The following is a 15168-nucleotide window of genomic DNA, read 5'->3' on the forward strand; positions in this document are numbered from 1 at the left end:
AGAATTGTTGAAAGATTAACCTTTAAAATTATGTAAGAAAAAGAAGCAAGATCTTTGACCTTATGGTCATTTTACTAAGAAAAAAATGTGCAAACTAGTAAACCTGAAACAGGAATATGACAGGACAACATATAACTGTTAGAAGTTTCAATCACAAAGTTAAATGTAATATTAAAAAATTGAGTACCAGTGGACTATAGAAATGAATTTCTTGGTTTTAAACAGAAAACAAATTACCCAGCAATTATAAGATGGTAGCTATGGCAAGAAGATTTGAAAGGCAAAACTGTGGGTGCTTAGGATGTAAAAAACATAGATGGGGAGCAAGAATGAGTAAGGTCAATATTAAGACCCGCTGATTATTTACTATTAAAGAATCAGAAAGTTTAATTCACATGATCCTATCCTTGTGCTTCTGGAAACAAGAGCTAGGAAATATCACAGTTTGCTAGACCCCTCCCACAGTAACAATCAGAAATAACTGCCAATTAGCATTTATTGACTTTCATGCATTCCTTACCTAAATTACAATTCTCAAAATTTAGAGAGCAGGTAAAAAAACAACACAGAAGACTAAGTGCTACCCCTCAGTAAGTCTGAAATGGCTTCAACTTACAGTTCCAAATTCACTGCTGAATATTGACCCTAAGAGTTAGGGGTGAAAGATAAATTAACCAAGGGAAATAATATCTGATTATATAAATAAGACATTTATTCTCTCTCAATTTCTTCCCTTATTTTTATTTATTCTGTGTTCATACTGTCACCCTTCAAAGGGTCTTATATGACAGCAAAACATTTTAACCCTGAAAAAGTAGATTAAACTCATTGTATAACATCTTTTAAAGTTGAATAAAACAATTCCATTTCCAGGTAGTTCCAAAAGTTATAGAAAGCTCTTTTCCCCCCTCTTCAGTTGTAATATACTTTTGTCCATCCATCAAGTAGTTACCTTTTTAAGTTCATCCAGCTTTTGGCTATTTTGCTAAAAGCCTCTGAACCGGGGGCTGTCATAGCTTCAAAGTCAACTAACTGAAAGAGAGACATTTAGGAATGTGATTAAATAAAAGAAAGACACAGTTTGAAATTTGTTCAACTCATGCACCTTAAAATAAAAATCCACAGATTAAGATTTAACACACAATCATTTTCCCATCCCAACTCCAACATACCTTCCCTTTGGGAATTTTTCCTGCTACTTCTTTTCCACTTGCCATCAGTGCTCCCACGATCACTGAATAAGCTATTACACTATTAAGATAAAGAACAATTGTTAATCAGTTTTATTCTATAAACAGTTATAATATGTGAAGTCACCATGTATTTTCCAGGGATGGTGTACCAGGTGAGGCTTCACAGAGGCTATGGATAACTGAGCTGCATTTCAGAAGGATGGAGCAGGGTAGACAGGAGGAGGCAGGGAAACATGGCTGAAACAGAAGGAAAAGCATGTGCACTGATGTGAAGTTATGGAAAACACCATGGAAGTGTGGTGGACTGTGCAAACAGAAGGAACCAGAAGAAATTTCACATGGGTAGAGAAAAGGGCAGGTAAAAGAAAGAGATGATTGGGCTGTGAAGTAAACCAGGGCAAGGCAGGGAATGGCCCTGAGTCTGAACTTGAGTCAAAGGTACTGTGCCAGTTTGAATGTATTGTGTCCCCCAAATGCCATTATCTTTGTGGTCTTGTGTGGGGCAGACGTTTTGGTGCTGGTTAGATTTGCTTGGAGTGTGCCCCACCAGCTGTGGGAGATAATTTTGATGAGATGTTCCCATGGAGGCGTGGTCCCACCCATTCGGGGTGGGCCTTGATCGGTGGAGCTATATAAATGAGCTGACTTGGGGGGAAGAAAGAGAGTGCAGCTGGGAGTGATGTTTTGAAGAGAAGCAAGCTTGCTAGAAAGGAACGTCCTGGGAGAAAGCTGTTTTGAGGCTGGAGCTTTGGAGCAGATGCCAGCTGCCTTCCTAGCTAGCAGAGGTTTTCCGGACACCACTGGCCATCCTCCGGTGAAGGTACCTGATTGCTGAGGTGTCACCTTGGATGCTTTGTGGCCTTAAGACTGTAATTGTTTAGTGAAATAAACCCCCGTTTTATAAAAGCCTATCCATCTCTGGTGTTTTGCATTCTCCAGCATTAGCAAACTAAGACAAATTTTGGTACCAGAGAAGTGGGGTGCTTTTGCTGCTGAGTTTGCAAATACCAAACATGTTGGAACGGCTTTTTAAATGGATAATGGGGAGTTTCTGGAAGAGTTGTGAGGAGCTTGATAGAAAAGGCCAAAACTGCTTTAAAGAGACTGTTTATGGAAATATGGACTCTAAAGATACTTCTGATGAGGACTTGAGCAGAAATGATGAATGTGTTGTTGCAAACTGGAAGAAAAGTGATCCTTGTTTTAAAGTGGCACAAAATTTGGCAAAATTGAGTCCTGGTGTCAGATGGAAGGAAGAATTTAAAAGTGACAACCTGGAATACTTAGCTGAGGAGATCTCCAGACTATCTGTGGAGGATATACCCTGGCTTCTCCTTGCAGCTTATAGTAAAATGCGAGTGGAGAGAGATAAACTTAGAACTGAACTCTTGGGTTCAAAGAAACCAGAAGCTGATGGCTTAGAAAATTACGAGCTTCCAGGGGGTGGAATCCCAGAAGCTACAGCCCAACGTGAGGACATAACCAAACATGGAACCCAGCCGCCATTTCAGTACAAGCCAAGATTGAAAAAGGAGTTAAGCAGAAAGGATTTGTGGAAAGTCCTATTGTCTAATGGCTTTGACCCCTGCATGCTTCATGCGAAGCCAACAGAATTTTTGCGAGATCTTTATAGACAGAGCCATTGCCGGTCTGGATTGGAGGAGACAGATAAGGAAAAAATTAAAGTAAAAATCTCTTCAAAGACAGAGCCATGGAGGATGACGTCTGGAGTCAGGAGGTCTCGGGCTGGGAGAGCGGAGCAGCCCACACGCATGGAAAGGGTGAGTTTGCCCTGGAGGTCGAGGGCGGGCTTTCCGCCTCGATGCTCTGGAAGAGTTTTGCCACCTCAGGTCCCAAAGAGGTTGGAGCACATTTCCAGGGAATTGGGGAGAGCCTGGCTGCCACCACACTGTTCTGAAGGGGTTGAGCGTGTGCCCCGGAGATGGAAGGGAATCCGGGAGCTGCCCCGATGTTTGAGGAGGGTGGGGCCGAGAAGGTGGTCTCCCCAATGTGTGGACATGTTGGAGCACTCACCTAAGCGTTTGGAGAGGAAAGGGCTGCCAGAAAGGCCCTTAGGAAGGGTTAGACTCCCGCTCTCTCAAGCCCCAAGGATGCAACATCGTTCTGTTAGTGACTCTCAGACTTTGAAATCTAATGGAGTTTGTCCTGCGGGTTTTAGGAACTGTTTTGCTCCTGTTAACCCTGTTTTCCTTACTGTTTCTCCTTATGGCAATGGAATTGTTTATCCTATGAATGTCTCTCCTTTATATATTGGAAGCACATAACTTGTTCTAGGTTCACAGATCCACAGCTAGAGGGGAATTATGCCTTAGAACTGACCAAGCCTAAACTGATTTTGATGGGATTTTGTACTTAACTTTTGTTACTGAAATGATTTAAGTTTTTGTGATATTGTGATGGAATGAATATATTTTGTATTTGGAAAGATAATGTCATTTTGGGGTTCAGGGGGTGGAATGTGCCAGTTTGAATGTATTGTGTCCCCCAAATGCCATTATCTTTGTGGTCTTGTGTGGGGCAGACGTTTTGGTGCTGGTTAGATTTGCTTGGAGTGTGCCCCACCCAGCTGTGGGAGATAATTTTGATGAGATGTTCCCATGGAGGCGTGGTCCCACCCATTCGGGGTGGGCCTTGATCGGTGGAGCTATATAAATGAGCTGACTTGGGGGGAAGAAAGAGAGTGCAGCTGGGAGTGATGTTTTGAAGAGAAGCAAGCTTGCTAGAAAGGAACGTCCTGGGAGAAAGCTGTTTTGAGGCTGGAGCTTTGGAGCAGATGCCAGCTGCCTTCCTAGCTAGCAGAGGTTTTCCGGACACCACTGGCCATCCTCCGGTGAAGGTACCTGATTGCTGAGGTGTCACCTTGGATGCTTTGTGGCCTTAAGACTGTAATTGTTTAGTGAAATAAACCCCCGTTTTATAAAAGCCTATCCATCTCTGGTGTTTTGCATTCTCCAGCATTAGCAAACTAAGACAGGTACTGAGAAGGTCCTGGAGAAAACTGTAAGCATATGTGCATTTTAGAGAAATAACGAGTGGTTTGGGGGAGGATAGATAGTAGTCTGGGGGAAGGAGAAAAGTCTGGAAGCAGGGAGACTAGTTAGAAAGGTTATGGTGATAAGGGTCTGAACTATGGGAATAGATGCCAGGATAAGAAAGAAAACAGGTTTAGGAGGCAGAATCAACAGGATTTAGGGACTGAAGAGATGTAGGGAAAAGAGGGATGGAGTCAAAGGTGATGGGAGTTTTACTCCCTTCATATATCACACAGCCAAGAGAGCTGCTGTGAAGACAGATGATAAAATGCAGCATGTTTTGCACACTTAGACCCTGCATAAGTGACTGATACTAGGTAGTATGAATAGTCTAATGCACATCACATATTCAGTGGACACAACTAATAATAATTATGCCAATAATGATATTTCTGTTCCTATTTTGTTTCAATGTCTCTAAATATAACAAAACTTACTACCACACTTAAGGGAATTTTACTTTCTAAAGCATTAATTAAAGATACAGACACTCAAGCATATTATTTTAGCCAAAATATCTTAAATATGTGCTAGCAACAGCAAAATGCCATTTGCATGATTTACGGCACACAGTACAGGGTAAAAGAGAATAAAAATAAAACTCTACAGATACAGCCCTTGCTTTAATAATACTTAAAAAACAAAACAAAACCTTAATGCATACATACAAGTAAGAAGACTCTATCCAAAATAATAAAAATATTAAGGAACGGTTTGTGAAAAAATAGTATATAACATTAAGACTAGGGGTCAATTAAAAGCCATGGCAGGGTGGGGCAGGTAAGAGTGGAAACAGTCTGGTAAATATCAAAAATCAAAATACACTGTGAGTGCAATGCATGGCACACAGTAAATTTTTACTGAATGAATGAATCCCTAGCCTATTAAGCTGTATTAGAACTACTAAACTATATTAAATAAAATTAGCACATTATATTAGAACTATCTTTCTAAGTCTTTTTGATGATGTGGTAATTAAGGAACTCATTTTTAATGTAGATTTGGGGAGAAAAAATAGAGGACACCTTTACTTGTAGGATATCACTTACCTGGATCCTCGAGAGAGTGGCATTAAATTATAAAAGTAATAAATTAAGGATAAAATTAAGTTACAAACAGCATCAGCCTCCTAGAAAAAAAACACATACTCATCAGAACTTAAATATTAGATAATAAGCAAATTTTTATGAGGCAACAAGATATATAAGAATCATATACATCAGGAAAAAGATTGTTTCATTCCTCCCCTACAAGAACTTACCTTTCACATTCTTGAATATGTTATACTCTTTTGTATCATTTTTTTAATGAAAGAATAGACATACAGTTCAATTTAGAGCAGTGTTGTCCAAGCTGTCTTTTGAAACTGCAACATTTTCTGATAAACATAAATATCTCAGTCTCCATTTGTTATTTGAATGTCAAAATGTATATTGTGATTAAAATAAAACAAAGCACTTAATACCAAATATTCTGCTTTCTTAAACTACATGTATTTGTACACAAAAGACTCTGATAAACCTCCTACTCTACACTGATATTTAGATGACAAATATGCTTAATTATACATATAAACTTAGATGGCCTAATTATATGTATGAACTAATTAAATGTCAGAAGAATAAAGTGACTTCCTGAGGGTCACAGGCATCCACTTGAGAACTCAGAGGTGACCATGACAGAAAGCCTGCCTCCAAGGAGCTCCCACATTAGTTGGGGCAGGCAATTAAGGGGAGAGGGAACAGACTAGGAAAGGGTTGGAGATGCAAAATATTCGCAACTCCAGTCTACTTTCATTGCCAAATGAAATACATCATCTAGTTTAAATTCAAAAGCTGATTAAAAACCTGTGATCCAAAGGAACAGCAACAATGACAGGAAGAAAATGGAAGAAAGAGGTGAGGCACAGGCTATTTTCAATATGGACCAACTTTTTCATTTAAATCTTATCAGAGTCCAAAAATATGATAATGTAGGATAGATTCTAACTATATAAATTTATTATACTCCCCCTAATCCCTGTTACTACAGTTATTAAATAAGGGAATTAATCTTATAAGGATATTTTTAAAAGAAATATTTATAGATCAATTAAAACTGATTTCAAGCATAAGATGTACAGTCACAATGAAAGTGCAGGGTTTTTAAAAAGTTTACAAAGATCACAGGAAAAGGGGATAAAATGGAAACAAACAAAAACCTACCCCAAATTCTGATGAAAGAATCAATACTTTTCCTTTTGCTGTCAGGTCTTTATAAAGTGCATCTATTTCAGCATGATATAATTGTGTTCTTTCTTCTGTGGTTTGAGTTTCCACCGAAAATAGTACATTGCCAACTCTAAAAATACAAGAATGTGTGTAAAGGCATTGATTATATACACTTTAAACAGCCAAACAGACAGTAAAAAAAAAAATAGCATGCTAATGTAACACTATGATATCGAGTCCCATAAACATATTTAAGAATGTAGCACACCTTTCTAACTATAGACAGATACAGTACGTTTCATAAGCATGCAATTTTTTTCATAAAATTTGATATAAAGGCTAAATGTCATCTTGCTCAGTCTAACTATATGTATTTATAATATGAGCTTAAACTAATACAGGGAAAAACAACAACATGTAGTGAAGAATAAATTTAAATGGCTAGTAAATATTTTATCAGTCAGTTACCCCATTATGACTACAAATTAGGAACAAGAAGTGTTATGAAGTTCAGAGAATCCACTGCTGTTGTTTATAAATATTCTTCTGTTTTCATGCTTTAGCTTCATGCAAGGCTCTATGGAAGATATAATTGATGCAATGGGTACTGTATAAAGGCATTAGCTAAATGCTGTACTTAGAGCTATAAAGAAAAGCCAGGCAAAGTTGCTGCTTATAGAGACGAAGCAACAAAGTCACAAATTATTATGAGATCATGCTTAAGGCCAGAACATCAGGTGTTCAACAGAGGGGAAATTATATCTAATTGGGAAGACATGGAAGGAAATACAGGGAATGCTTCATGGAACAAGTAGCCTGAAGGTAGGTTTTAAAGAATAGGAACATAATGACCAGAGGCCCAGAGATGGGAAAAGTGGGAGGTGAACTCAACTTGGCTAGTTAACAGGCCAGGTTCCTACAGGAAAATGGTTCAAGGTTAAGCTGGAAATATTGTTTGAGGTCACATTACAGAAGGCCTTGAATGCCTGGCAGAGGGGTTGGTTTTGGTATCTACAGACAGTGGTAGGGTACGGGAAGGGCAAGAGACTTCTGGAGCAAGGGGAATGCCCCAGTGGGGTAAAGCCTTAAGGTACATTAATCTGGCAGGGAAGCAGAGATGGACAGGCAATGGGGAGGTCAGTTATGAGTCTGTGCAAGAGGTCGTGAGGCCCAGACTAAGGGTGATGGGATGAAAGAAACAGTTCATGGCAACGAGTGGGGGAAACAGCTGAACAAAGAGACTACATTTGAGGGAGAAGGAATTTCATGTACCTTTTTACTCAGTAATTCTTTTTCTGTCTGGGAATTTAATCTGGGGATATACATCATGGGTGTGTAAAAAGAGGGGAAAATTTTTACTTCAACAGCAAACCCTGCAATTTATTTTTGAGTGGAGGATAATCTTTCTTAGAGAAGTACTTTGGTAAGTGGATTGGTAGAGAAAGTGAGATCTCAAGGATAAGGAAAAGCAACAAAATCTGATAGTTGCTTCACTGGTGTTTACTCATGAAGGCCCGTATGAGAAAGTTTTGAAATGAAGAGACTTCTTTACATGAGAAAGCCAGAGCCCAAAAGGCAGAAGGGGCCAGGAGAAAGTCAGCCATACAGCCACTGCTGAATTGGCAGAAATCATTGGGAGGGCTTTTAATATGAACATGTTATGAAATTGAGGGGGTGGCAAGGGGAGGTTCAAAGTAATTCTACCTCAAAGTCAAGGGATATGGAGGCTTCCAGAAGAAGTTTGGACTTTGGATGTATATAAAACTATAGCTAATAAAGATGTTCATTACAGTGTTATTTTTAAAGCAAAAACATAGGAAACACCCTAAATGGCCAATAACAAAAAATCACTAAAAGAAAGCCTAACATCCATACAACAGAATACATGCAATTATTAAAAATGCTTATAGGACTATGATATGGGAAAAAGTTCACGAAAAAGTAACCTGTTAAGAGTGATAAACTGACAAAGAGTAATGGTAAGATGCACAGACAGAGAGATGAACTGATGGAATGACAGAGAGACAGAAGAATGATATGGCAAATGTGACAAAAATGTTAAAATTTGGTGGATCTGCATATCGGGGGTTAGGAGTATGCTGGTGTTTTCTGTATTATTTTTGTAACTATCCTGTAAGTTTTAAAGCATTCAAAATAAAAAACTTAAAATTAAAAAAAAAACAAAAACAGGTTACAAAACAATATGTATGATATAATCCCTTTTTAAAGAAAATAACCTAATGATTTTAATTTTATTTTTGATTATCTGTATATACCAAATGCAGTAAAACTACAGTATTCTTGTAATACACAAAAACTTGAATTTTTTTAAAAAAACAAACTTTACAATGACCAAAGTTTACAAACTTCCAATCTGCCAACCTTTCATCTTTTTCCACTTTGTCAGTAAAGCCTTCCTCCCCCTAAACTTCAAGAACCGAGAAGAACACTTTCCACAATTTGTACTAGACCTTAATATCTAGAAAGTTGTGAGACTTAGCAATCAGAACACTTTTTTGCCACTGTAATATCCTACATGTCACATACAAAATATAAAGGTTATAGTTCCACACTGGACCTCAGTAATTTTCATTTCAGGATAAAAGCAAAAACGCAATATGACACAGCTTCTACAGCAATATCACGCATATGCACACTTTTTGACACAAGCTCCTAATTCATATACACATTTATGAAGCATACATACTTGTCTCCTGTAATGGTAATTGTGAATCCATCATATTCCTTCCCTTGATCTTTGAGGCTTGGAACTTTTGTGTTCACAGTGAAGCCATCCTTTGTTTTAGTATTAAACTGCTTTCAGGGAAAAAGAAAATTAACATTAGTGATCTATAATTCATTGTAAGCCCCAACTGTGAACTCCAATGGTGGCTCCAACTTAGATGTTTTTAAGAAGTATCACAGAAATCACCTGATGCAAAACACCGCTATTCTCTGATCCAGCAGTTAGTTACTGAGGATACCTCTACTTGTCCTCATGCCACAACACACAAATTCTAAAAGCCCAAGTTACGCTCCCCATGACCCCTACTAGAGTCCAGCAGAGAACTTTAGCACAAAAAAGCTAATAGGCTCTCTTAATGAACAAGGTGTACTGCTAACGTCTATGAGCTCCTTTTTGTTTTTCTCAAATTCATTTATCTTGATAAGAAGCAACTTTGATTCTTAGCAGAACAGTTGTACCCAATATATATGTGCAAAACAACTTATGTTCATGTTGGTGCTCCTTCAAAGCAGTTGGGTCTACCATGACTTTTCTGAAAAGTACTCTGAATTATATTCATCAACTGGAGAATGTCATTTAAACACACAGACTCCAACTCTGCAGACCACAGAGAAGTATGCTAAGGGAATTATACAGATATAAGAATGGTGGCCCTCAGGTATGATGAGTATGAAGGCAGTTGCAGATGTCAACTTTTATTCAAAATATCTGTGACAAATATTGAAATGCCAATAAACAGTTTTTGCCATTACCCCCAATACTGACCCCCTCAAATCAGTTATTTAACATTGCCAATTTTAAAGCATTGATGGACTTAAAGTAAGAGGACCAATAAATAAATAAAAAGAAGTCCTGCTTCACATAAGACACTCCTGGGGGAAAAGTGTGTCTAAAACCAGCGAGACAAATCATGTTTTCAGTAGAGGTACAGAAAAGGACAGGAGTGAATGAATGGGACATAAGTTTGGACAACTCAGATAATCAGAGTCAAGAGCTGAAACTGAAACAGGCAAGACTCTTTCACAAAGAATATGATCTTTGAAAATAATGGACAAAGAGAAGAAAATGTGTTAAACACTTACTATATGCCAATTCTTACTTAATCCTCACAAAATACCTGTAAAATAGGGTATGATCTCAATTTTGGGGTAAGGCAAAAGCTTGGTGAGGTTAAAGTACCTGGCCCAAGTTACAGAACTGGGAAACAGCAGAGAAAGAATTTAAATCCAGGCTTTTATTGCTTCAAAGTCCATGCTATTTTCTAATAATCAGCCTCTACAGAATCTAAGATGCATTACAACTTGGTTTTTCATAAAAAAATACATTGCATATTTTCAGCGAAAGCTGTCACAATATCAAATTTTACAAATACTTCAAACAGGTGGGTTATGTTCTCTATGAATTTCATTTTAGTGTAGTCAAGGGGGCATCTGAACATGTCTAGTGAGTTTGAGAAGGCTGACAACCACTGCATTAGTTCATGAGACACTTCGCTTTTAGCAGATAAGACACTGGGACTTTGGTCATGTCACTGGCTTGCCCAAGCTTAGAGAGGCAGATGTAGAGTCTGGTTTACAGATTCTTAAGTTCAGTGCTTTGTTCGTTACCTGAAGCTTCCTGATTATTCCTTAGAAATGAATAAGCTTTGGTTATTTCTTAAATTTTATTTGCTGTAAATCAATTTTATCTTCTACAGCTATGAAGAGAACATTTATTCAAGTTTTATATTAAAGTCCAAACCATTAATTGCAAAAGCAAGCTACCTGCTATCAGCACATTTTTGGGTACTTACACTCTTAGGAGGATAAACGGTTCATGAAGTTATAACTTCTTAATGGATTATACTTTCAATTAATATAATTTTGTCCCCTGTAGTGCCTTTTACCTTGAATTCAAATATTTCAGATATTGATATTACCATATTTTCATTAGCATTTGCCTGGTACACCTTTTCCCCTTTAACTTTGTAAATGCCATCTTGTAGGTGTCTCCTATAAACAGTGTATAGCTAGACTTTTTTTTAATGTAATTTTATTGAGACATATTCGCACACCATATAATCCATCCAAAGTATACAATCAATGGCTCACAGTATCATCATATAATTGTGCATTCATCACTACAATCAATTTTAGAAAATTTTCATTACTCCAAAAAAAATTAAAAATAATAAAAATAAAAAAGAACACTCAAAACATCCCATACCCCGTATCCCCCCCTATTATTTATATTTATTTTTTGATCTTTATTTTATTCCTCATCTGCCCATACACTGGATCCAGAAAGAGTCAGTCACAAGATTTTCACAATCACATGGCCACACGATAAAAGCTATATATTTATACAATCATCATCAAGAATCAAGGCTACTGCATCACAGTTCAATAGTTTCAGGTTTTTCCTTCTAGCTATTCTCAGACACTGGAAACTATATAATATATATAATCTATATAATGCATAAGAATAACCTTGAGCATGACCTCTTGACTCTATTTGAAATCTCTTAGCCACTGAAACGTTATTTTGTTTCATTTCTCTTCCCCCTTTTGGTCAAGAAGGCATTCTTAATCCCACAATGCCAGGGCAAGGCTAATCCCTGGGAGTCATGTCCCACGTTGCCAGGGAGATTTACTCCCCTGGGAGTCATGTTCCACGTAGTGGGGAGGATAGTGAGTTAATGCAGAATTGGCTTAGAGATACAGGCCATGTATAAGCAACAAAACTTCTACATCTCTACTCAGCTCTTGTCCCCACAGCAACTGTTCTCTGCTAAGTCTCTCTCTCAGTCTCTCACAGCACAAGGGTGACAAGGAACACCCATGCTGACCCCTGGGCATTCCCCACCCAGCCTGGCTTCCTTCTTTTCTGTACCCTGCCCTGCAAATTCTAGTCACTTTGACAGATCCAAACTCCGATCTCTGCGTCCTTAGCTTAGCAAGACCACTGTATCCTGCCTGGGCTCCAAAAACCTGTTCAGTGATCCAGTAAATATTCCCAGGCAGAGAGGTGGGGTGAAAGTGGGGCTCACCTCGTATGTTTCCATTCTCTCAAGAATCACAGTCCTGAGATTGTTCAATGACTGAAAACAGTTGCCTTGTATTTTGTCCAGTTTTATAACTGTTCTAGTGTGGAAGGTCAATTGAGTACCAGTTATTCCATTGTGGTCAGAGGCAGAAATCAATTATATATGTATCTTAGGTTTTCTTCTGTTTCCTCTGTTAACTGCTTCCACAAAATTAGTTCTTCTGTTGAGTTTGCTGCCTGTTTCATTTTATTCTGGTTATTATTCAGAGTATTTTCATATTAGTGTTTTCACTAATATGGGTTTTAAAACACAGCATAATATTAATAAACGTGTTTAACAATTATGAGTTCTTTTTTAAAAGTTCTTTAGTTTGTTTTGCTTCCTAAAAACACCTACAGAGATTTTGATAATAAATTTACCTTCATAATTGGAAGAAGGTCTTCTACCTTGTGTACCTTTTCCAGAGCTTCTCTAACTTCCAACAATCCTTTAGGATTATTAGCTCTTTAAAAAGAGAAAGAGAGAGTTGGGAACTGAGGTTAATGCTGAAATGTAACAGTTATGCTATTACTTTGAATTTAAATGAATTTTCCTTAATTCTGAGTATAACTGGTATTCAAAATGGTAGACCACAACTATGTTTCTAAATCATAGAATGGTTTAATCCTAATTCATTTGGGGCTGCAGATGAGAATTAAGAAAATAAACAGCAGTCCATCCAGAAGGCAAAAATAGAGAAAGCAAAACGGATTGACAGCCAGTGTTTTGTGTATACATGTACTGGTACAGGTTTGGTCATAAAGACTTGATCCTTCCATACCAGCTCTGAAATTAGAAGTATGTGTTCTTTTCTTTCTAAAGTTGCTCAAATGGAGGTATACCCTGCTTTTACACCAATTTTATATTTAATTGGTGATAACTAATCATTCAGAATTACTTTTTTTCCTGGTGTTCTGCTCACTGTTATATCTGTACACAGCATCTTTCCACTCAGGGAGACTGAATATTAAAGCTGAAATCCATAATAGATAAATTCAAAGAAACATCTTGCTTTGCAGAAGAAAGAGACTAGAAAAGTTGCACGGTTTTCTCTAAGGTTAAAAACTCTCAATTGCGGTCCATGGATTTTATGAAACTATTAAAAATTAGGTTAATAAGCTATTATGAAAGGCTCCAACCCCCTTGTAAAAACTTGTATTTTGTTTAGTATGTCAATAGGCTTTGTTTTCAAGGTAAATATAACAAATATAAGATATATAAAATTAATCTGTTACTATGAAGGAGAAAATTGAAGGATTACCCATGATAAACAAGAATTCTATCTTTAATAAAATGAAGTATTTTCTCAAAATATTCCAGGTATCTCATGTTAATCACTTGACCCCTGTAAGGGAGGGGGGAAAAAGAAAGAATCATTTTTCAAAAGAGTATATTTAGAACAATATCTAATTTCAAAGTACATTAAAAAAATAAGAATAAGAGCTGCTGAGAATATAGCAAAACAGTTTGGGAAATTTGCTTGCTCAGAGTCAAGGGTTGGGAAAATACACAAGTCATGGGGGAGAGGGGAAAATTCACTTTCTAGAAATTAAAAAAATATAGAGAGGATAGCTCCATTAAAACCCATACTTAAATATCAAAGTTACATAGAATAATATTTTCTTGAAGCAGGTTTCTCGAACTAGAAACATCTTAGTTTGACACAAACGACCTCATCTGTAAATTTTATCCAAAATTTATCAAAGGACAGGCTAATAATACAGGTCCCCCTTCAGGCTGATAATCTTTAATATTTCCTCAGTATTTATTTAGAGGGTGGCTAAGCAAATGAAAGGCAGGGTAAAGAAGTAAACATTTCAGTCACGTCCCAACTTGCATATGCTTTTGATAAGATAAAAGATCCGGCTAAAAAAGCAGCTTAGAGACCAGATATTGTTATTTATCCAAGTCCTTTATGTGTGTGTGTATGGGATGAGAAGGGGTCTTTCTCCTACCACAACAGACTTGTCAAAGAATTTCTTTCAGCAACACAGTATTATCAGAAAGAGTTATGGTAAATGTAGTGTTCTCCATCTAATTACTTTCCACGATGTTTTTTAGGAACCCCTTAAAGACTTGACACCCTAGGCAACAACCTAGCAGTCTCCCTTCAATTGAGTACTGCATCAAAGAGAAGACCCTTGGGAAGGAGGATGGTATATACTGCATTTCTTTACGCAGATGGATTAGGTGAAAGGGATGCAAGCAGGTCTCTGTAGGTACAGAGAGAATTTATGTGTTCCCATATCAAAAAGTCAACGGGACAGGTGCAATGAATCGCTCATGGTTGCCACAAACTGCTTAGAATGAACTCCTATAAAAACACGACAGATGCACAAAAGGCTCATACCTGATTAAATTAATGTGATTATTAAAGCCTCTGCTAAGACTTCGTGCTGGCATTTGATCTAACCACAGCACAGGCTGGTCTGGATCAGCAATCCTATAAAACAGAGCTTGTTAAAGATGAAAACGTTCCAAAACCTAGAAGTGTTCAAAAGCATTAAAAATAAAACATGTGGAAGTCTTTGCAAAAGTAGAGAGAAAGCAACTGCTGAGTCCATTACATCTAAAAATATGGCTCACAAACCTGAGATGTTCCAATTGTACCAATTAAGAAGCCAGAAAAGGTTTTCTAGTAGAACATTATTTTCCTCATGAAAATGAGTATCAAAAGGTTCCTCCCCCAATTATAACTGGGTAGCCAGGTATAATTCAAATACAAAGGAACTGGTATACTAAAGTTCATTCAAAGGTACCAAACAAAATAGTCTGCTCTTTCAAAGAGACTGCTTTTTCTAAAACACTACATTTGGAAATGTGCTAGAAACCTAACAATCAATTCCATAACATATATATTAGTTGGATATCTTTCAAAGACTAAAGATACCAGGAATTTCTG

General features: G+C 37.4%; 1 protein-coding gene across 8 annotated transcripts in view; it reads right to left on the bottom strand.

The window, feature by feature from the left end:
- TTC13 (tetratricopeptide repeat domain 13) overlaps positions 1-15168 on the bottom strand; it is a 74462-nt gene that overhangs the window by 1439 nt on the left and 57855 nt on the right. For 5 of the 8 annotated variants that reach the window (XM_037820863.1, XM_037820872.1, XM_037820856.1 and 2 more), the window contains 8 exons: positions 14617-14709; positions 13528-13611; positions 12647-12731; positions 9164-9273; positions 6451-6586; positions 5296-5375; positions 1173-1251; positions 953-1032 (listed from right to left, as the gene is read on the bottom strand). In XM_037820863.1, the coding sequence (XP_037676791.1) occupies positions 953-1032; positions 1173-1251; positions 5296-5375; positions 6451-6586; positions 9164-9273; positions 12647-12731; positions 13528-13611; positions 14617-14709 (747 nt within the window). The remainder of the gene's footprint in view (positions 1-952; positions 1033-1172; positions 1252-5295; positions 5376-6450; positions 6587-9163; positions 9274-12646; positions 12732-13527; positions 13612-14616; positions 14710-15168) is intronic. The other 3 variants (XM_037820879.1, XM_037820869.1, XM_037820858.1) reach the window with 1 other exon arrangement.

This window comes from Choloepus didactylus, chromosome 2, assembly GCF_015220235.1.
Source record: "Choloepus didactylus isolate mChoDid1 chromosome 2, mChoDid1.pri, whole genome shotgun sequence".
Taxonomy (NCBI): Eukaryota; Metazoa; Chordata; class Mammalia; order Pilosa; family Megalonychidae; genus Choloepus; species Choloepus didactylus.